Source organism: Orycteropus afer, unplaced genomic scaffold (assembly GCF_000298275.1).
Source record: "Orycteropus afer afer isolate SDZICR_OR568_19922 unplaced genomic scaffold, OryAfe1.0 scaffold00014, whole genome shotgun sequence".
Lineage (NCBI taxonomy): Eukaryota > Metazoa > Chordata > Mammalia > Tubulidentata > Orycteropodidae > Orycteropus > Orycteropus afer.
The window spans coordinates 9523251-9547064 of record NW_006921601.1 but is presented as its reverse complement, the minus strand read 5'-3'; the positions used below and the strand labels follow the sequence as shown (position 1 = coordinate 9547064).

At 43.2% G+C, this 23814-nt stretch overlaps 1 protein-coding gene across 1 annotated transcript in view; it reads right to left on the bottom strand.

Annotated features, from left to right (window-relative positions):
• LOC103209392 (F-actin-monooxygenase MICAL2) overlaps positions 1-23340 on the bottom strand; it is a 110291-nt gene extending 86951 nt beyond the window's left edge. The window contains exon 1 of the mRNA XM_007955230.2: positions 23077-23340. Within this exon, the coding sequence (XP_007953421.1) occupies positions 23077-23340 (264 nt within the window). The remainder of the gene's footprint in view (positions 1-23076) is intronic.
• Positions 23341-23814: the final 474 nt, after the last annotated feature.

The following is a 23814-nucleotide window of genomic DNA, read 5'->3' as shown; positions in this document are numbered from 1 at the left end:
ACCCTGAGGCCTGACAGGGGGTTTTGAAAAGGTACCCCACATACTGGTAGGTTCAGTATGGGTTACTTACCATTGCTGTTACTAATCACCCAATTAAACTTTACCTCAGGCCCCCCTAACCCTGATGGACTAAAACAGATGGATTCCTGAAGTCATTCTCCCAACTTCATTCTTATGTCAGTAAGAGTGTGGAAAGGCTGAGGGTGGGATTGGTTTAACAATATGTCTGGAATCTATTTATGAAACTCTTGGAAGAGCCCAGACAATTTCATTACAAAGCCTGAATGTCAGGTAGTACTGTTGGTGATGGACCACAATGTAGAAGTCTAGGACCACTCAGGAGCCAGGCATCCTGCTGAGAGCGGGTCTGGCCTTATCCCTACTTTGCCTCTGCTGGACTAGAATTTCAGCCAAGCAGTTGACTACCAATGCTACAGGTTCCATGGGCAAATATGCTCAGTGGTTGGGGTCTGCAGTTACAGCACCCCTCATGGCCTGATGTCCCTCCCTTGGGACACAGACACCTATATTTAACCATTTATTGTTTGTTGCCAACTGATGACCACCCCATGTGTGCAAAGTAGAACTGGACTGCAGAGTTTCCAAAGCTATGACCTTTTGGAAGCAGATCACCAGGGCTGTCTTCCAAGGTTCTATGTGGGTTCAAATTGCCTACCTTTCAGCTAGTAGTCAAGCATTTAACAATTTGTGCCAGCCAGTTGCCTTACTTAAACACTAGGGAATGGAGTACAAGGAGTAGCTCACAGGGAGCTGGGAGGCAGTCAAGAGGTAAATAGCCCATTGTTCAGATTCCTTTTACCCTTACAAAGAGAAATAATGTCCAAGGTCATAAACTTACTCTACACCAGGCAGTGTTCTATGTACTTTACATAGATTAATTTATTTAGTCCTCACAGTCATCCTGAGTTAGATTTAAAAATCTCCACTTTACAATGAGGGAATTGAGGCACAGACAGATTAAGTAACATGCCCAAGGTCATACAACTATAAGTGAAAGGCACAAGACCATTCTCTTGGCCATGGCCCTATACTCATACCACCATCTCACTTCTTGGCATGAAGAAGTGAGAGCCGGGAAGCAGCCCATCTGAATGGAGTCTCTAATGCACCTTCCTCTCTTACATCCTGGGGCAAGAATGTCCCAATCTCAATAGTCCTCAGCCCTCATCCTAGCCATGATATTTAAGACACAAGACACCATAAACCCCTATTGGCTCATCTCAGTTTCAGGAGCAGATGCTCTATCCCATTCAACTCTCTTGCAGGTCTATGAGAAGAGCTTAGACAGTTAGATCTGAGCTCTGAGTGGAGCAGAGGCTCTATGTCTGACTGGAATTGGAGGAGGGCATGTAAAGTATGAATGGTCCTTCCCTGCTGCATCCCCAAGGGATGCCCAGCAGGCCAGACTCTAGCAATCACTTTAATGAATAGTGCAGTGGTCAGTAACCACAACACACATCTTCACTACTTAGAACACTGACTTGAAATATGACACAGTTCCCAGGCTCAGGACAGTGAAACAACCGAAAAATAAAACCACAATACATGTCATCCTGTACCCACCCACCACAAAGCCTTTTTTGATTCAATGTTTATTAAAAAAAACAAAAAAGAGGCAGGATATGGCTTCATGGTGGCACAAAGCTATCCTCCCCTCAAGTCCTAACTTCCTGTACAAAGAATTCATTCCGTCATTTTAGCACCTTTTCTCTGAGGCAACAATAGTCTACATTTTTCCATCTAAGAACCAGCTGGCTTGAAACAACAGATGTAGAAGCAGTGAGACTGGACATGGGTCTGCAAAGCCACCAAGCACAATGATTAATGGATTTTCCAGGTCTCCTATCAGCTGGTCCAGACACTAAGTTTAGTGGCTGTTCTTAGAGCATGTTAGACCAGAGGTCCTCTCCTAGGCACTCCAGGGAGCAGGAGATCAGCTTTGCATTCCCAACCCATGAGCTCACATTGGAGGTGAGCCAGGGAGAGTCAAGGTGGACATGGGAAGTCAGGAGACAGAGGTCTGAGAGCCTCTGACTCTCACCACTTCTCCAGGAAAGGGAGACGGCAGCTCTGCGGAGGCATTGAGACAGCAGTTCTGACTCACACAAGTGGCTGGTTTGGCTTGGCCTTAATTAAAAGAATCACAACCATTTCAGAGAGACCATGTACTAGAACTCTCCTTTTACACATAGGAAACAGAATTGAGTAGGGAGGAAGGAAGACAAGACTTGATTGTTTTGGGAACTTCTTATGCACTACGATGGATTCTTTGTATGTGTGTGTGTTAAAGCTGGCAAGGCATTTTAATACTGCTGCTTTAAGATGAGGAAATTGGGGCTCAAGTTGGTAAAGTCATTGGGCCAGGCTCATTAAAACTAGCAAGTAAAGGAGCTGAGATTAGACCCCAAGCCCATTCTAGGTTTCCCCCAGGACACCCTACTGTCTCAGAGTTAGGTCCCACCCAGCTCTTGACCCCAGTCCCCAGCTCTGTTACATGAGACCAGGGTCCTTTACCAATTTTATGCCATCGGTCACTGTGGTAACTTGAGGAAGCCTAAGGATATTGTCTCAGAATAATGTCTTTAAATGCATAAAACAAAATCAGATAACAAGATCTTGCCACAGGCCTAGTAACTTCCACAATTTCCAAATAGCAAAAGGCAAACCACGTATTGAGACATCTGCAGTAACTGTAAGGCTAAATAAAAATAACTGTGGTTTCTATTAATGACAAAGACACAGACAAGCTTAACAGCAATTATATGTCTAACTAGAGGAAATGCTAAGTTTCAGTTAGGACTTGGTGAAAATAAAGATTCCCGCCATATAGGGTCACAGATCCCTGAAGGTTAAGCATTCCTGCACTAGAAGAGCAGTGTGCTGAGTCCCTAGCATGGGGAACACCTATCAACCTTTTTCTTCAACCTGAGGGGCAGAATAGTAAGTTACCATTTACTGAATACTGACAATGCTGCAGGCCTCTTGCTAAGCTAACTCAGTTTCTACTTGAGCCCTTTCTGTATCCCTAACACCCAAAACTAAGTTGAAGAAATGGTGTGGCTGGAGACAAAACTGATTTGACATAAGTCTAAAGGTCACTGTCTCCAGGGAAGTATTCCAATGAAGGTCAACTCACTGAGCACTAAAATCTGGGACCCCTAGTTTGAAGATTCTTGCATTCTTCCACTTACCCATGAAATTCTAGGCAAGTCCCTTAACCTCATAAAGACTGTTTCTTGATCTATAAAGTTGGGTAATAACCCCAGACTATGTCTATGTCTCGACATAGTTCTTGTGGAAGTAAAATGAGATGCTAGATGCAAAGCTGCTTTGTAAGCTGAAAAGCTGTATTCATCACTCTGATCTGCTGTTACACTTTGATGACTGATAAGTCATTCTGTATGATCAGAAGCCCAGAGTAAACACAAGAGGCTCTTCTGGCACAAGAAGGAATCATAAATCAATGTCACCCACACCTGTTACTGGGTTCAGCAGCAGCAGAAGAAAGTCAATGGTACATTCTTTGTGAAAAAATCCCTTCCAAGAATATATAAAAATACCAGAAGAGTTTAGATCTGCTAATACTCAGTTTAAGAAGCCCTGGTGGCACAATAGTTAAGTGCTCAGCTGCTAACCGAGAAAGGTCAATGGCTCAAACCCACCCACCAACTCCATGGGAGAAAAGACCTGGTGATCTGCTCCGGTCAGATTATAGCCAAGGAAGCCTAACGGTGGACTTCTACTCTGTCATACAAAGTCTCTATGGGTTGGAATCGACTCCACAGCACACACCACCACCACCACCACAACTCAGGATTATAATTCCCTGTAAAGAAGCATAACCCAACTCTCCCAAGGATATGGATCACAGTCTACACCTAGGGGGCTCTCTAAAGAAAGAAGACTTTCAAGGAGAAGGTGATCTGCTGTGTCCAAAGCCTAAAAAGAGGCAAAGTAGACGAGGACACAAAGGCAGCCATGGTCTCTGGCAACTCAGAAGCCCCTGGTGACCTGGGAAAAGCAGTTCCAGTAGTGCAGTGGGACAGTGGGCTGGGAAATAAGTGGGAGGTGGAGACAAAGGAGCAAGATGTACAGAGACTGTCTTCCTTAAGAGTTTGGTTGAGAAGTGAGGAAGAGATAGCTCATGATGTCTACTTTCATGAGAAGTAGGGTGTCTGCTTAAAGGGAAAGGATCAAGGGATAAACAGAGAAATAAAGATTGGAACTGGGACACAGAGCAGACTGGCTAGAATGTATTAAAGGGTTGTCCCACCAGCACTGAGACTCTCCATCCAGGTGAGGCTAGGAATGGTAACATAAGAACAGTATCAACCAGCCAGGCTCTGCTACTTTCCCCCACAGTGCCAGGCAGCTCCTTGTCCAGGGAGAACACTGAGGGTCAGAGACTCCAGAGTCCTCCACAGTGGGATGGGCCTGACGTATTGACCATGAGGGTGCTAGAAGCTGCTGGATGTGATTACAACGACAGAATATAGGCTCCATGATGGGCAAAAAGATGAAGAGGGGTGAGGGCGGCCTTGGCAGATGGGTAGAAGAGGGAGGTGCTGGCTGAGGATAAAAATCTAGGTTTGAAGCAGGTTTAGTGAGAGTGGTGTCATGAGACAAGCAGCAGCTCAGAGTTGTGGTTAGAGAGAGGGACTGCAAATAGAGAGTTTAGGTGAGAGGTTCCGGTGGTGGCAAACTCCTGGGTGAGGGAATGGGCTGCTGAGGTAAAGGGGGGAGAAGGAAGCTGCTGGAGTCCCACAGGCCAAGGATCTCTAGGTTCAGTAGTTCAGTAGGATGGACACAGAAAGTGCCAGGAAGGCTGGCCAGAAGCAGGGTGGAAAAGAGGCTGAGAGCAAGGGGGGGTGTGTGTGGCTGGGATCTAGCGTGTGAAGAGGGAGGTCTGAGAAACAAGCTTGGTAAGGTAGGAGACAGGCAGATTAGACAGGGCACTGGGCCAGGGTGGAGGTGGAAGTTTAATCCACAGGCACTGGGCAGTTGCTGAATTTGAGTGTAGAGTCACAATCAGAGCTGTGCTTTAGCAGAATAACTCTTCAGCAGGGGCCAGGGGCCAGGCTGGAGGGGAGGAAAGGCTGAGAGAGTTCAGAGACTGGTGACCGTGATATCCTGGAAAAGAGATCAGTGCCTCAACCAAGGTAGGGGCAGTGGGAATGAAGAGAAGTGGACTGATATGAAGTAAATTACAAAGGAAGATGCAACATGACTTGACAACAGATTGGATGGGGGTGGCAGAAAGGAGTGGGAGTCTATGATGACTATAGGTTTGGAATCTTCAGAACTTGGGGAAAAAACAGGAAGAGAAGCAGGTTTCAGAAAGAAGATGGTGGGTGTGGTTTGAAGGTATCAGAGAAGCAGGCTAAAAATGTCTAAAAAAACCTCTGCGTTATTATTGAGTCAATTCTGACTCAGGGTGACCTCATGTGTTACAGGTTAAAACTGCCATGTAGAATTTCTCTGGCTATAATGTTTATAGAAGCAGATTTCTAGGCCTTTCTTCCATGGTGCCACCAGGTGGGTTCAAACTGCCAACCTTTAGGTTAATAGAGGAGTGCAAATAGTTTGCACCACCTATGGACCTAAGGATGTTTAGAAGGTACATAAATGGGGTCCTAGACTCAAGAGGGAGATACGGACCAGAGATCCAAGTGTGGCGCATCATCTTCACGGAGGTGACAGCTGAGTGCAGCTGAGGTTTCCCCTAAGAAAGCACACTCAGCAGAGGCGCAGGAGTCAAACAGAGACAAATTCTTGGAGGATACCCAAACATGTATTATGGAGAAGGAGAAAGAACATGAAGATTTTAAAAAATAGATCAAAAAAGTTGTGTCACTAAAGCCAATAAAGTAGTTTCAAGAAGGAAAAGGAGGTGATTAACAGCTACAAGGCACTTTGAATGCTTTATGTGCATTCTCTCATATAACCTTCACCCGAACTCTATGAGATAATAGCTATTACTATTATTATTCCATTTCATAGATCAAGAAACAGAGGCTCAAAGAGACAAGATCACACAATGGAGCAGGCATCAAAGAGCTCTTACATTAAAACCTAAACTCTTTAAATGGCCTGCCTGAAAATCCTTCAGTGACCTGGTTCCTGCCTACCTTCTCCCTCCCCACAAACTGGCCCTGTGTCACTCTCCTCTTTGCTCAAGCCCCCTCATTCCCCTCTTGGCTCCATTGCTGCTTCCTCCAACTGTCTGAGAGCTTTCCCACCCCAGGGCCTTTGCACTTGCTATCATCTCGAACAACCAGCTCTTTAAAGGCATGGCTGGTTGCTTCTCATCTGGAGATCTCAGCTTAAAGGTCACTGCCTAGAAGATATTCCCTGATACCATGTCTAATTATCTCTTCTTCTCCCATTATCTCTATCACAACATCTTACTGATTTCCTTATTAGCACACCATTATTTTCTTTGTATGTGAATTTTCTCTCCCCACTAGATGAAAGCTCCATAAAGGTATGGGTTTTATTTTCTGTCTTTATCCTTATCCCTGGTGCCCAGAGAACTGACACTTAAACAGCAGTCAATAAATGTTTGCTGAGTCCATTAATAAATGAATATATCCCTTGGATAGAGTAAGTGCTGTGGATATTTAAGAGTATTTTTTCTTCCAAGAGACTTTAAATCAGACTTGCCAAGATACCCCAACCTTGGGCAGCGAGGCTGGCCTCAGCCTGTCCCTCTTCTGCTGATATATGGTGAAACAGGAAGCCCCTCCAATGCATAATGAGCAAAAGACACAGTAAACACTTAAGGCCTGCAATGCTTACTTACAGATGGGAAAGATCCTAGTCTACTTTTACCTTTGCATCCCTAAGATTTCATAATTCTGCCCATGAGGAAGCCAAATCATATCACTCTGCTAAAAAGCCTTCTGGAGCTTCACAGCTCATTCGGAGTAAAAACCACAGTCCTTCCAGTGGTTTCAAGGCCTTACGTGGTCTGGATGCCCGACTCCCTCCCTGGGCTCACCTCTAACCATCTTGGCCCAGTTCCTTCCACTCCAGCCACATGGCCTCATTGCTGTTTCGAGGACATACTCACATACTCCCTTGTCAGCATCTCAGCACCTGCTGTTGTTCCCTTTGCCTAGAACTTTCTTCCTGCCAGTGGCCATTTGCTCACTTGCTCACTTCCTCTAGGTCTCTGCTCAAATGTCACCATCTCCAAGATGCCTTCCCACAACATCCTACATAAAACAGCACCCCACCTCCACCCAGGCATCTGCATCTCCCTCACCTGCTTAGAGAGCAGTCGATAAATGTTTGACTAAATCAATTAATGAATGAATATACCCCTTGGATAGTGTTAAGTTCTGTGGACATTCTGAATTTTTTTTCTTCCAAGAAGACTTTAGATCAAAATGGACAGGTTTACCCAATCTTGGGTAGTAAGGATTATTCTCTTCATAGCTCTTACTACCACCCAACACACTCATACACACGTATGTATACTTAGAACACATACACTTGCTTCTTGTCTGTCTGTTATCAACTAGAATGCACATTCCAAGAGGACAGGGATTGTGTCTGTTTTCTTAACTGTTGCATCCCCAGTGTCCAGCATGTAACAGGCCTTCAAAATGTTCTGCTGAATAAATGAATAAACATCAGTATTGACAACTCCTTGGTCAGAAGTGTAAATGAAATTTCCCCTGGACACATCCTGCAGAAGTAGAAATAAAGAAATTTGCCTGAGTATGTTCCTCAGGTTTAGGCATTAACATTCTCCCTGGAGAATGGACCCAAGAGGAAAAGCTTCCCACGTCAGAACTTCTATGGACAAATCTTTGGTGGAGGGCAATCATCCTCTCTCTCTCTCTTTTAAAAAAATATTTATTGCATTATCAGTGAAGATTAAAACAGAGTTTAGTTTGCCATTCAATACAAATTGTTCAGTGATATCCATTAAACTCTTCACACTGCATGGACACTCTCATTATTTCTAGTCTAATGGTTTCCTTTCCATTTATCTAGTTTCCTTGCCCCTTTACATTCTTATCTTTGTTTTAAAGTAACCATTGACCGTTTGGTCCCACGTAGGTGATTTTTAACAGAGCACAGTACTTACAGGGGATAATTATTATTTTGTGAGCCAATCTGTTATTTAGCTACAAGGTGACCTCAGGGACTAGTTTCTGTTCCATGTTTGAAGAGTAACTCAGGGCAATAGTCTTAGGAAGTCCTCCAATCTCAAGCAGTCCAGTAATTCTGCTTTTAGTTTTGTTTGCTTTTAGGAATTTGAGGTTCTGTTCTACATTTTTCTCCCATTCTACCAGGGTCCATCTACCATGGCCCTGATTAGAACAGTCAGTAGTGGTAGCCAGGCATCATCTAGTTCTTCTGGTCTCAGGGTAGATGAGGCTGTTGGTTTTGTAGACTATTTGCCCTGTAGACTAGTTTCTTCTTTCAAGTCTTTGGTTTCTATATTTATGTCTCTTAAGAATATACTGCACTGCAGGAAGTGTGGACTACGCCCAGGTACGGTGAAATGTGTCACATACAGCCGAAGAGCTGAGCAGTGTGAATGTTAGAACAGACTTAGTGTGCCTCCCCAAGAAGCTGTACAGAGGCTTACGGTGAATAACATCGTCATGGAACCAAAGTTCATATACAGGAGCTCTGGTGGCGTAGTGCCTAAGGCATTTGACTGCTAACCAGAAGGCTGGAGGTTCAAATCCACCAGCCACTCCTCAGAAGGAAGATGGGGCAATCTACTTCCGTAGTGATACCGTATAATATATAAAATATTCACATATCATATTTATAACTTATCCCCCTTAAATATAGACTTCTATAACTATATATGTTATATATTTCAATACTTCTATTGCTACATGTGTAAACACATGTTATGGAGAGAGCTGGGAGGTAATACCTGACCATCTTATCTTGACTGAGGTGAGTGGCCTCCTTGTCCCTTGCAAAACTCATTTGCTAAAACGCCAAGTAAGAAAAGAGCCAGTTACATGGACCAGCAATCATTTGCTTCTTTTTTACATGAAGTTGAAATGGAGAGAGAAAGATTAGAAATTCAGGATCTCGTCTGGCTGTCAGACAGCAGGGGAGGAGGATTTTCAGGTGCTGAAAAATTTGCTCCATAAACCAAAACCAAACTCACTACCATAGAGAATAATAATAAAAATAATAATCTGTATTTGATTTTGAACACTGAGGAACAAAGGATTCCAGCCTTACCAATTCACCACAGCCACATTGAGATCAGCAAGTCAAACCCATCGAGGCTGAACACTTCTGACAGGTGGGGATGTCAGGTTTGCTGATACAGCCCTTGCAAAGGGCAGGAGCTCAGCCTAGTGCAAAAGAGGAAGTGCATGCTCCACAATGGAATGGGATGCCCTGAGAAGTAATAGCAGCAATAAGAATGGCAATATCATTGCACTTTTATTATGTGTTATGCACTATCCTAAGCTATTGCAATTATTAACTCATTTAATCCTTACAACAACCCTATGAGGTTCATACTATTAGCCACACTTTTTTTAGAATGTCCAAGACTTTCAGATGTCTACCTGATTTTAACTCTCGCCTTCTTCCTCAGAAGAAAAATCCAGTACAACATTCAATATGCCAGCTCACACTGCAGCTAAAGATACCCACGTGACATTGTTCTAGCCAATGAGACATATACTTATTTAATTAACTAATAATGTGTTTATTTAATTAACGCATTCATTCCAAAAACATTTTTTTAATATTGTAGCAGATACAGAGCTGTATCACCCAGACCTGCTGCACAGACTATAATCAGTAGACAGCTACTTGCTGTCAGCCCTTCAAGGTCAGTACAGGCCAAGGTTACATCCTTGCTGGGAACAGCCTGCATCTGGAATTGAATGAGGCAGGTGGTATAAAGACAGCCATTTTATCTTGACATGGGATACTGTGATGGGGAATACTTACCCCTGATCTCCCCTGCCAAGCTGGCTAAGGCTTTGTTGGCACTCCATCACAGTCTGACTACTACTTTTGCTCAATCCTGCTTCCTTCCCATCCCTTTCACAGGTGTTGATTGCTAATAAACATCTTGTATTCCAAGCTCCCTCTCAGTACCTGTTTCTGAAAAACTCAACATGTGACATACCTACTATATGTCAGACATTATTCTAGGTGCTAGGAATCACAAGGAATATGTAGACAAAAACTCTTGCCATTGGAGCTTATATTTTAATTAAATTTCTGAGAAGGCTATATATATATAGCTAGAGTCGCCCCTTTTACCTTCCTCCTGCCTTGAAAGTAGCTGTGATGGCTGGAGCAGCAGCAGCTATCTTGTGACTACAGGATGATAAGCATGAGGGAAAGGCCTAGAGTTGCACTGTCCAAAACAGTAGCCACTAGTCACATATGGCTACTGAGCACTGAATTCAGATGTGCTGTAAGTTTAAAACACACATAAAATTTCAGAGACATAATAATATATAAAAAAAAGAACTATTTAACCAATTTTTTATATTGTTGTTGTTGTTGTTGTTATGTGCCGTCAAGTCAAACCCGACTCATAGCGACCCCTCCTTGGGTTTCCGAGGCAGTATCACTACGGAAGTAGGATTGCCCAACCTTCCTTCCGAGGAGTGGCTGGTGGGTTTGAACCACCAGCCGTCTGGTTAGCAGGCAAGTGTCTTAGCCACTATGCTACCAGAGCTCCTATTTTTTATATTACTAAATGATAATATTTTCAACATGTTAGGTTAAATAAAATGCATTAAATTAATTTCACCATATCTTTGAACTTTTTTAACATGACTTTTGAAAACTTTAAAATTACATATGTGGCTCATATTCTATTTCTATTGGACAGCACTGCCCTAGAGGATCACAGACTACAGCCACGGAATCTCCATCCACCACCTCTACAAATAGCTTTTTTTAAAAAAAAACAAAAAACAAAAAACTCTTATTTGTTTAAATCTCTGTAGTCAGGGTTTCATGTTTTCATGTATTTGCAGCTGAATGCAATTCTAAATGACTGAGGAAGGGGGAGAACAAGCTAAGTGCTGGGCCCAATGAATTGCTCAGGACCTGTTCTGTGGCAGGAGACTGAACTCAACCTGGTACCCTATCCAGCTAAGAAGGTGACAGACAGACTCACATCAAGTGCAAAAACTTCCATATCAGAGAATATATTGATTTTCAAGCAAAGCAAGAGTCTCTACTGAACAGGGAAAAAGGAAGCCAAGGTATACTTTCAGTCTAGGAAGCAGGGTGTGACATTGCTTCATTTCCTTTCACCCTACCACCCTCCAGGACACATTTATTTGGATAATTGTGGCCAGAGATTCCCTAAGATTTTGAGCAATGCTGGGTGGGCCAAAACTGTCAGAGGTTTGCTTTTTCTCTCCAAGAAAATGGAGGCCCAGTTCTTCAGCTTCACAGACTGACTGGCCAAATGCCTTGCCTCCATTGAGCGCTCCAAGAGCAGCTAGATGCTAGTCAGGCCTCAGATAAAGGTGTAGTCATGATCTCAGTACCACAGAAAGAGGATGCCCAGGAAGCCATAAAAAAAAAAAAAAAACACTGCCACTAAGTGGATTCCAACTCATAGTGACCCTTTAGGACAGCAGAAACTCCACAGAGTTTCCAAGACACTAAATCTTTATGCAAACAGACTGCCGCATCTTTCTTCCATGGAGCAGCTGGTAGACTTGAACTGCCAACCTCTCAGTTAACAGTCAAGCACTTTAACCACTGTACCACCAGGGCTCCTCAGTGCTTGATGCACAGCATTGGATGGACAGTTAAATAAGGAAATGAACGGAATGGCTGATGCTGGCTTCTACAAGCCCACTCTCAAGGTTTGGGGATAGCAGGCCTCACACCCAGTGGAGCTCCAGAAGGAAACTCCTTGAGCTACAGAGTTCATTCACCCAGTCCCTGAGCATCTTCCTGTGCTGAGTATTTGAGAGCTGGGAATGAACCAGCCATGGTCCCTGTCCTTGCAGAGCTCACAAAACAATCAATACAGGGCACTGATCAGAGTCTGGAAACTCACTAGGGGACCCAAACCTACATTTGGGGTGGAAAAACAGAAAGGAGGATAGGAAAGGAGGTGAGGGAGGGCTCTCAGGATGAAGTGAGGCTTCCTTAAACAGAGTCATAAAAGGAACCAGTCAATCAGACCAGGAAGGGATCCCACAAACAGCACTGATCTTCAGTGGGCTGGGGCCCTAAAACTCTCATTATTCAATGAAATTTTAAAGAAGGTATATGTTAGTATTTGTTCCTCTTTCAAAGAAGGTCCACATCCATCAATAAAGCAAAATACTTAGTGAAACCATGGATTTGAAACTATTTTGTGACCCGTAAGGCACCATGAAATGTTAGAAGACAATAATAGTAATAAAATCATTATTACTGTCATTTTTGTTACTCTTATAGGGTGACAATATCCCCATTGTATTCCTGCTGGACTGCTCTTTTACTCAGTAGTCTCATTCCAAGCCACCCAGCCTCAACTCCAGGACTCAGAGGGTGTCCATCCCCATGTCCACTGCACAAAGTAAGGAAATCCATGGAGGTATATCCTACTGTGGCTTCTCCCTTTCCTGAAAAGGCTTCTTCTTGGCACTGTCACTCATTGTTGCTGGCAGTGTCAACTAGAAGAACCTCTGAGAGGAGAATTTGACAATGCCTATAATATTCTAAATGCAAAGCATATAGCTTTTGACTCTGAAATTCTAACCATCTATCCTATAAATATGCTTTCAGGTGTATACAAAGAAGTCATCTATAAGGAAGTGCACTGCAACACTGTTTAAAATGGCAGTAGACTGGAAACTATCTAAGCAATCAGATAAGTTTATTGCCATAAAATAAAAAGTTATAGAAAGCCATGAAAACAATACAAGGGTTAGAGCTACACAAAATGATTTGAAACAATCTTTTAAGATGGCGTCCTGCTAACAGATCACGTTAGATACCTCTATCAACAGAGATTTTGAGAAACTTGGCAAAGTAGATGCAAATAATAATACTGCAGTTATGAGCTGCTAATGAGAAGATAAAGTATTAGATCCCGTGAAGGTGGCAAAAGAGAGCAGGATAAGCAACTGGGAAAAACTTTAAAAACCCATACACCTGGCAGAGCCAAAGAGAAGTCACTAGAAATATAAAGGAGGCCGAGGAGGAGGGGAAAAAAAATCACAGAACCCACGGGATTAAAGACACAGAACAGTCACACCAGGAGTATTTCATGGTAAGTTGGGACCACCAGCAGTAGCAAAGATCATACTGGGAAATGAAACAGGACCCCCTTATCATAAGTTGTCACAGAATCTGGAAGGGAGTGGGGGAAAGAGAAGAGAATCTCTCTTCGAATAAACAGAACCCCAAATCAGAAACAGGGCAGTGGGCTTACATCCAACTCTTAGTTAGTAATCCTTTTTAGCACAGAGTGGAACTAGGGCCTGAGATTTCGTGACTTGTAGACATGCATGGAGAAAGATGGTTTTTGTCCTTTGGGGTGGCTGACAGGTTTGAACCATGAGACTTTGATTGACAGCTGGGTACCATCATTGGCAGACTGCTCCAGATGGAGCCAGGGGCTGCAGGTGTCCTTCACGCCTGCATCACTGACTTAATTATCTCACATGAAGCACAGAAAACAGGTTTTGGCTTTCTCCCCTTGGGGTCGCTTCTTGCACCAATCTCCTTTCTCCTGCACGGGTGCTCCTGTGAGAGGATTCTCCCACAGCAGCCAGTTCCCAGGGCGGTTGCTGAACATATCTGGAGGGACTCCTCCTCAGATACCTTATCCTCTCTTCATTTTTCTATTATCCTCTTGCCCAATTTTTCTTTCTTTATATCTGGTCACTTGCCTAAATGCCTCCCTGTTTTCTTTCATATTTGCCAAACTGTCATCTCTCTTACCCACCTGCTTTTATTTTCTCTCTTTTTCTTACATTCTTTTTCCTTCTTCCCTATTTCTTATCATTTATTTTTGTTCTATCTTTTCATCTCTCCTTCTTCTCCTTGGCTTTTTTTTTCCCCTGCCTCATCCAATGGGAGGAATATATTAACCCTTCACTAGTCAGCCATGGAGCTCTGGTGGTATAGTGCCTAAGGCATTTGACTGCTAACCAGAAGGCTGGGGTTTCAAACCCACCAGCCACTCCTTGGAAGGGGTGCATGAACTGTTGAGAGTACAACAAATCTGCTTCGTAAATTTGCATCTAAACCACAATAAAAAATTAAAAAAAAAAAGAAAAGATATTTGTGAGTAAAAAAAGCAAGGCACAGGACAAATGTGTATAGTTCTTCCCCCCCCCCCATTAAAAAATAAGGGGGCAGAAACAGATGAGAAGATAAACAAAATGTGGTATATACACAATGGAATACTAACTCAAACAGAAAGAGAAATGAAGTCCAGATGCATGCCACCACATGGATGAACTGTGAAACATCATGAGTGAAGTAAGTCAGTTGGAAAAGGACAAATATTATATGATCTCACTTATATAAAATAAGTAAATACATAAAAACCAAAGATCATTAGTTGGTACCAGGGTGAGGGGGAAAGGGGGTAGTTTTTGCTTAGTGGGCATTAAGGTTATGTTAATGGTGGTAGAATGACTTGGAAAAGGATAGTGAGAATGGTTACACAACTTAAAGAGTGCAATCAATGTTACTGAATTGTGTATGTAGAAATTTTAGACACGGCATATTTGTTATTATATTTTTATCACAACAAACTAAATAATAATAATAAGAGGAGATACACACATACACACACATGCTCATATTTCAGGAAGGGCACCTAGGAAATGGGATTGTAGTTGCCTCTAAGGAGGGGACCTGGGGGTCAGGTGAAAATAGATTTGATTTCACAGTATACTTCTTAATTCTATTTTTATCTTTCTTTTTTTTTTTTTTTTTTTTACCATGGGTATGTCATGTATCAATTAAAATATTTAACGAAGGAAAACCCATTAGTTTTGCCTTAAAAAGACAACAAAACAACCACTTTGTCTTTATGAAAAAAAAAACAAATCCACTGCTTTGGAATCTATTCTGACTCCTAATGACCCTATAGGACAGGTGTGGTGTAGTAAATTACATAGTGTGTCTTTTCTAGCCATAAGTCTTTGTAAACTCTGTGGTGGAATCTGCCATAAGCAACTGAGTAGTTTCTGATTGTTAAAGTCATCCACCTGGTGTATTTCTGTTGCGCATGGCACAAAACAATCTTCTGGAAAGCTCTCTCTCTCTCTGTCTCTTGGTGTATAGAATTCTGATGTTGGGATTGATTAGTTTGGCAACTCTGCCAGGCTCAAAAGGAGCCCTCCTAGAGGCAGAAGGAGTCCCTCTGACTACTGGCTGAGAAAAACATGCTGCTGAGAGAAATGCACTCCTGAGAGACACACACTTGCTGAAAAAGAGACACAAGAGACATGCACTGCTGAGAGAGAGATGGCTGGCTGTGAGAGAGTGAGTACATTTCTGAACTTGAATTGTAGCCTGTTGCTTCTCTAATAAACCCCATAATCTGTGAGTTCTGTGTGGCCACTGCAGCGAATTATCAAACCCAGCAGAGACATCATGGGTGCTGCTGGAGGAACAGTTGATGTCAGGGTTGATGAAAGGGCTGGAGGGGGGCAATGTGTCTGGCCTTGCAGGAATAGGCCTTGCACCACAGATGGTGATTCTGCCTTCCTCTTGTGGGGTTAGAGGAGGTCAGAAGGTACAGCCTCCTTGACCCATCGACAACAGGGTGAACTGCCCCACAGGGTTTTCATGGCCATAAATCTTCATGAAAGCAGACTGATTCATCTTTCTCCTGCAGAGAAGCTGGTGGATTCAAACCACCAGTCTTTTGGTTAGCAGTTGAATGCCATAACAATTGTGGCAACAATGAACCAATAGTGGATCTGATTAACTTATTGTTAGGTGCTGTTGAGTAGGCTCCAACTCATAGCAACCCTATATATAGTAGAACAAAACACTGCCCAGTCATCTTAAAAGCTTGCAAACTGCCATCTAGATGCAACGATCGGTCTCTCCTCATCCAGAGCAAAAAAGAATGAAGAAAACCAAAAATTCATGGAAACAAGTAGTCCTAGTGACTGGTATACCATCTGATCTGCAGCCTCTATGACTATGAGACCAGAAGAACTAGATGGTTCCCGGCTACCACTGCCAACCACTTGGAAGGGGATCTATGTAGGAGATCCTGGATAGAGAGGGAGAACAAAACTCAAAATCATTTGGAGGAAAAAAAAAAGCAGGGGGGACCAGGTTTGCTGGTCTGACAGAGCCTGGTGGAACCACTGAGACTATGGCCCCTAGCTGCCTGCCCTTCAGGTCTGGAATTGAACCCACACCTGTGGCTTCCAGCCAAACAAAAGACAGTCATTTGAGTTGAACATTTACCTGAGGAAGATACACTCCTTGGAGAGAACAATCATGGGAGAAAGAAGGGCTGCTTATGCACAGGGAGACAGCTCAGGGGGCAGGGGTGCATGGCGGGATGGACACAGGGAAGAGGTAACTATTGGGAGGAAGAGGGAGGGGAGCTGTTGCATTGTGGTAAATTGTGGTCAATGTCATGAGACAAAGTGTATGTGAACTGCTATACGGAAAATGAATTTGCTCTGTAAATTTTCACCCAAATCACAAAAAAGAAAAAAAAAAAGAAATGGAGGGAGTGAAGAGCAATGAATAAATACATGGGTAACTATAAATAAATATTAAACAAATAGTATTTTATGACATTCTAAAAAAAAAACACTGCCCAGTCATAATCCTTGCTGTACTTGAGCCCATCATTCAGCCACTGTGTCAATCCATCTTGTTGAGGGCCTTCCCCTTTTTTGCTGACCCTCCATTTTACCAAGCATAATATCCTTCTTCAGGGAATGGTCCACTTTGACAACATGACCTAAGTAGGTGAGACGAAGTCTGGCCATTCTCACTTCCAAGAAGCATTCCAGCTGCACTTCTCCCAGGATAGATGTTAAGTTCTTCTGGCAGTCCATGGTACTTTCAGTATTCTTCACCAACACCAAATACAAAAGCACCGACTCTTCTTCAGCCTTCTTTGTTCATTGTCCATCTTTCACATGCACATGAGGCAATTGCAAATACCATGGCACACCTTAGTCTTTGAAGTGACATCTTTGCTTTTTAACACTTTAGTGAGGTCTTTTGCAGCAGATTTGCCCAGTGCAATAGGACATCTGATTTCTTGACTGCTGCTTCCATGGGTGTTGATAGTGGATCAAAGTAAAATGAAATCAGTGTTTCACTGCTATTCATAAGGTTTTCCTTGGCCAAGTTTTTCAGAAGTGAATGGCCCCATCCTTCTTCCCAGTCTGTCTTAGTCTGGAAGCTCTGCAGAAACCTGTCCACCATGTGTGACCCTGCAGGTATTTGAAATGCTAGTGGCATAGTCTCCAGCCTCATAGCAACACGCAGGCCACCACAGTACAAAAAACTAACAGATGAGTGGTGGTCAGATTAACTACTTTCTATGAAAACAGCCAAAAAAGCGCACTTCATCTTGGTTTAATATTATTGGAAATTTCAATTTTCTCCAGCTCATGTATAATGCCTAGCACACACACATGTGGACCCCATATACTCTATATGACATTGTGATGACAAATGTGGTCACTAACACAACCTAACTGGTTACCCAGGCTGGAAAACTTGTCTGATGGAGCAGTGCCAACAATGCATTGTCAGGTGAGTGAATTAATCCAGAGATCACTTAAGCTTTTTGTTCAACTGGTGCAGAAGGTCACACCCCAGAGACCATCCTTTACTTTATCAGTATGACCGCAACTGTCTGTATTAGGCAAAGTGGTACTTGACATGCCTCAGAGGCACAGCAGAGCCAGCTTTTAGAGCCAACAGCGGGTGATTTCAGAGGTCTGGAATGTCAGATAGGCTTATCCAGGCCAAGAGATAGCAGCTTTCCGACCCAGCTTCACCCCTTCCACCCTGTACCACCCACTCACTCTCCATCCCTGCCTCCCCCACTGAACTTTGCTTATGAAGCTCAGGAACCACAGGATAAGTTGGTCTACCCCCAGTAGGAAGCATGTGCAGGGGCAAAGAGGGGCACTGGTCACAATCAGAAGCAAAAGGTGTGGAGTGACCCTGCTGGACACTCACAAAGTACAGGCACTTCCCACTAAGAAGGTAATGCAAAAGCTTTCATTATAAAGGCTGGCCCCATTTCTGCTGGTGACAAAAGAGTCAGTGAGTCATTTCCTGCAAACATGTTTTTATGGCCACGATGTGCAAAGCCTTTTGGTGTGTAATGGCAACCTATGATTACTGGGCAATCCCATGGAGGGTGACAGAAAGATCTCTGGGCTGGGAATCAGAGAGCTCATTGTCATGTTGCTCTGGGTCTTCTGACTACAGACTCATCTCAGTCTGGCCCCAGAAGGCTTTCCCCTGGTCTCCTCCTCCTACCCATCCATTCTGCTCTCTCTGGTTCTCATCTTCGCCAATCTACTCCTACACTCCCATTACATAAGCAACACACTCTTCCTGGAATATATGTCTCTGCCTTGTGTTTCCTCAACTCTCAAGGCAAACTCCTACTCATCTGTCAAGCCCCACATCATACCTCCTCCTCCAGAAGCATTCCCAGACTACCTCAGTCACAGTTAGTTGATTGCCTTTCTATACTCCTGCAGAACAGTGTATACATCTCTCTCATAGCAATTAGGAAGTTAATAATAATAATGGCTAAACGCTTACTGACCACTTACTATGTGCTAGGCAGTATTCTGAATACCTTACAAAGATTACCTTATTTAATCATCACGGTAACCCTGTGAGATAGGTACTATTATCATCCTCATTTTACAGAAGATGCTACCAAGGATCAGAGATACTATGTTACTTGCCTAAGGCCACAGAGCTATTAAGTGTCAGATTGGTGCCTAAAAAAAAATGTCTGGCACATAGCAGGTGCTCAAAAATTATTCATCCTGTGAATGACTAAATAAATGAGTGAATACATACAGAGGTAATTACATTTCTGTCTTGTCTATAGAAAGCCCAAATGAGAACCACCTCTTACTCATCTTTCAGTCCATCTCCCCTGTCAAATGCCTAGTAAGGTGCAAGGCACTAGAATATCTGCTGAATGAATCAATGTACGCACAAAAGAACATTTACGCAGATCAATAAATAGCTCAAATCCAGGCAACACCACCCAATAGTTGTGGAATCCTAGGTTAAGAGTTTCAGCTTCCTGGGTCCCTATTTGTTATGTGTCAAATACAGGGCTGGTACATGATATTCTTTAAAGCAGCTATCAGCATTAAAGGTACAAACAAAATAAATGAACAGAGACTAATATGGGAATACGGCAATTCCCATACCAAACTGTGTAATGCAGTTCCTTCTGGGTTATTGTCCTCAGTAACACAACCCAATTGGATGTAATATTTGATCCAGGTATTGCTCTAATGCAAAAGCCATTATCAGTATGAAAGGAGTTAATTTAGCGTGATTCTTGGTTCACTCAGTTATCATATAGAGTCATACACAAGAAGAGAATCATTAAGTGCCAGAAAAAGTCCTGATAAATAATAATCAATAAAAAACAATTCCGAGTTAGGTTATGCAATTAACAACTGAGCCACTTTAGTGACCTTTCCAGTCCTTTTCCTTGTCGCCCAGAACCTCCACCAGACCCCTTCTTCTCCACATAGGTCCTGGTATCTTCCCCCACAACACATATACTCATTGCTGGCAGGAAGAAAACCACACTGCACCTTTGCACATTATGTAGGGGACCAGTAAATTCATATTAAATGCTAGAGCGTAGGTCCACTCCAGACAGTGTTGAGACATATGAACCTCATCAGGAGGGGTTCTGGCTGAATTTTATTTATTCACACTCTACCTGTGGCTAATTGAGAGCTTGGCTATATGCCTTGAACCTGACACACCTGTGTGTACATGTGTTAGCATAAATGATCAGCCACATGCTCATTACTATACCAAATGAGCTATGAGAGCAAGACAGGGCCAGTTCACATCGGAAGTGAGGGAGGACATAAGTTCTGCATGGTGTTCATACAGGACTGTGTTTTGCTTAATTCATAAGTAGGAAAACACTCGCCTCTTAGAGATGGGTATTAGCCATCCACACATGAATCCAACATGCAGAGGACCTATACCACAACTAAATACAGATGAACAGTCACTGTTCATTTACCTATTGTTTATCTGTCCCACACTATAATATCCTTGGGGACTTTATTCTTCCTCATGTCAATCATGTGATGTTTGACAGGGTTGTTAATCACAGTAAATAGTTCTTCTGGCTTTGGCCACAATAATTGGCCCAGAGGTAAGCCAATCGCAATTCCTTCCAATTGCGATTCTGCCCCCCACCCCACTGCCATTTTGAGCTGGAAGAGAAATATTCTAGCCTTTTGGGTCACAGAATTATGACCCTCTAATTAGAGGCTACCAACATGGGGGAAATCTGTTTGCAGCAAGGGAAGAATGGAGCCAACATAGAGCAAAGCAACCAGAGATGGAAGGGAGGGGAAAGGATGGGAAAGACTGAGTGTCTAGACCCTCCTATTTATATGAGTTAATGATTTCCCTGTTGAGTTAATGACAGCTTGAGTTGGATTTTTGAAATGTGCAGCTGAAATGGTCTAACACAGTCATAATTTATACAGACAATGCATTTTCAAACGCATCTTTGTTCCTAGGAATCTAGGTTGTTTTTAGGAGATGGGCTACCATGCATCTGAAATGTCTTTGTTCCTTTTCATAAGAAAGGCATAAAAATTCCTGGGCAAGAACCACTCACACTCAGCATCACTAACTAGAGATGTTTTTTTTTTTTCCTTTGCATCTCAGAGGACAACAGTGACCTGCCAACCACAGGATGCAAGTCTGCTTCTATTTCGAATAGGTAAAGCAAATAGGGGTATGGCCAGACAGGCGAGTCAACTAGCTGATGGTTTTTGAATGAAAGACATCTGCATGGTGATCAACGTTCCATTCCATTCCTCTGCTCACTGACTCCCTTAAAGGCCTATCTTGAGAACACCAAGAGTCCCTCAACAGCCAGAAAGTGCTGAGTGTATGGAGCAAAGGCATTTCACAATACAGCAGGAGCTCTGAAAACCTTCCATGGGAGAACATAGTATATCCTAGTCTATAAGACCCTGAAATCAAGCTTTTAAAAGAAAGTCACCACATACAATTATTGAGATGGGGGTTACTTTGAGAGCTTCAAGTTTCTTCCTCCTGACTATGGCCCCTGGTCACCCTTCAGGTCTGGAATTGAACTCACTCCCATGGCTTCCAGCCAAATAGACAGGTGTACAAGGTGAACATTTATACCAAGTAGGCGCACTCCTTAGAACAATCAACCATGGGAGAGCAGAAGGGCAGTATTTACACAGGGAGATAGCTCAGGGGGCGGAATGCATAGGAAAGAAGGACACAGGGAAAAGGTAAGCACAGGGAGGAAGTGGGAAGAGAGCTGTTACATTATAGGGATTCCAACCAATGTCATGAAATGAAATGTGCATGAAAAGTGATTTTGCTTTGTAAACTTTCACCCGAATCACAATAAAAAGAAATTTTTTAAAATAAGTTTCTCCCTCCACTAACTTTGAAGAGTTGCCTACTGGACTATGAACCATGAAGTTAAAACAACTAGGAAGGGGGACATGGATGGGAGTGGCACTCAGGACACTGGTCCCATACTTTTCTTCTTCCTTTTTTTTTTTTTTTTCCTCCCCTCTAACACTCTATCTCCTCTGCCTAAGGTTGCATCTTGGCAGGTCACATGCAGGTACTGCCTGGATGGCTGGTATGCTCTGGGCTGAAGTGATTGGTCTGTTTCAACCTCATGGAATGCTCCTCCTATGCCCTGTACAGTTGGTGCACCCAGGCTCGGAGGAGCTTGGCAGTTGTCTCCCCAGGGTAATGGAAAGCAGCTGTATCCCACAGGGGACTCAACAACTTTTCATCACCAAAACAAAACCACAACAGTCCTGATTGCCATGGAGAGTTCAATCCTCTTGTCCTGGGATTGGCACTGACTGGAATTCCAAGAGTTCTGGCTGAGCTACCTCCTGCAAGGTGGTCTAAATACAGCATGCGCTCTTTTAACCTGAACACACAGCCTGGACCAGTGCCAGCGCTGACAGACCCCTAAGGTCAGCAGGAAGTCTTGACTTCTAGCTGCCCATTCAGTGGTGGGCATTTTAGAGATTCAGAGATGTGATGTGCTGGACAGCCCTATATTCACTGATGCTGCACATGGCCAGACAACCTGAAGAAGTAACCAGCTAAGTTAAATATAATTGTGATCCTAGGCAGAGAAAAGTATCCTGGGTTTGGGGAAATAGAGAATGAAGAGGTATGAGAAAGAAGAGAGAGAGAGGAAAGGCAGTAAGGATCTACTTATTAGCCAATTAATTAAAAATCAGGGGATCTTTCCAAAATGTTTGCTCCCAGGGAAATACCATTCCCTAATTATTCCTTTCCATGGAATTTTGGGCTTAAGCTCTGGAATCAGACACCAAAGTTGCCTTGTAGTTGTGTGATTTTGGGCGAGTTAATTATCCTCTCACTTGTCACATCTCTAAAATGGCCTTAAGGACTGCTACAGGTGTGCCAATGTGATCATGTACATAAAGAGCCCAGCACACAGAAGTTGTTCAATAAATAGTGGCTACTGAAAATTATACTAGTAGTGGTAATAGCAGTAGAAGTAGGATAACATCAAGCTTTGCTTGACTCCTTCAACCTTGCCTTTGGTTTCTCTGCACACGAAGTGTTGCTGAGGCCATCACAATAAAATGGAAACTTTCAGCCAGGATAAGCTGTGCATGTATAGATAAAGGAAATAGACCCAGATGAATGTTGAATTCAACTGAGCAAAATTACACAACACTCACATCTACAACTATTAAGAAATTCAGGATAGCAAAATGGTAACAGATTCCTAATTTCCCAATAAGTCTTACCCATGGGGTAAGAAATGTCCTAATGGGGGTTTCTCCTTACCTTGGTGTTCATACATGACTTTCCTCGCTTATATTCTTTATGAGACCCACGCTTGTCCAATTTGTGCCATAGGGCTTTGGCCTTCCAGGTGGTCACCTTGGACTTGAGCTTACAATAGAAGTTCCTGTGGTCCAGAGGATCTAGGTCCAGGTGTCGTGTGAGGATGTTGAAGGCCTGGAGAGTGCCTTTGCACGTGGAAGCCTGGACAAAGTTCTGAAAAATCTGCCCAGCCTGGGTCTGCTTCTCATCTTCATTTTCTGCCATGTCTCAGCAGCCGTGTAGAGCAGCGGTGTGGAGGAAACAGAGGAGAACACTATGAGGTACTTGGAGAAGTCACACCTGGAAAGGTAAGTGGAGACAGAAGTCAGATTTGTGAGCAATGAGGGTAGGATGGATAAACAGGTGCTGAGAAGCAACATCCTACCAGATTTTAAAACATAAACTATCTATAGAAAACACACAATCATGCCTTCCAACCTGGCAATGCTGCCTTGTTGGCAAACTCTTTCTCTCCAACACCCCACTTTTCTCACCAGCTGAAAAGCTATACTCTGGCAGATATCAACATTACATGGTGCGGTGTAGTAAATTACTTAGTGTGGCTTTTCTACCCATAAGTCTTTGTAAACTCTAAGGTGGGAATTGCTATTAGCTACGGAGGAGATCCTGATTTTAAAGTCGCCCACCTGGGTTATTTCTGTTGGGCGTGGCACAACACAATGTTCTGGGAAGTTCCTA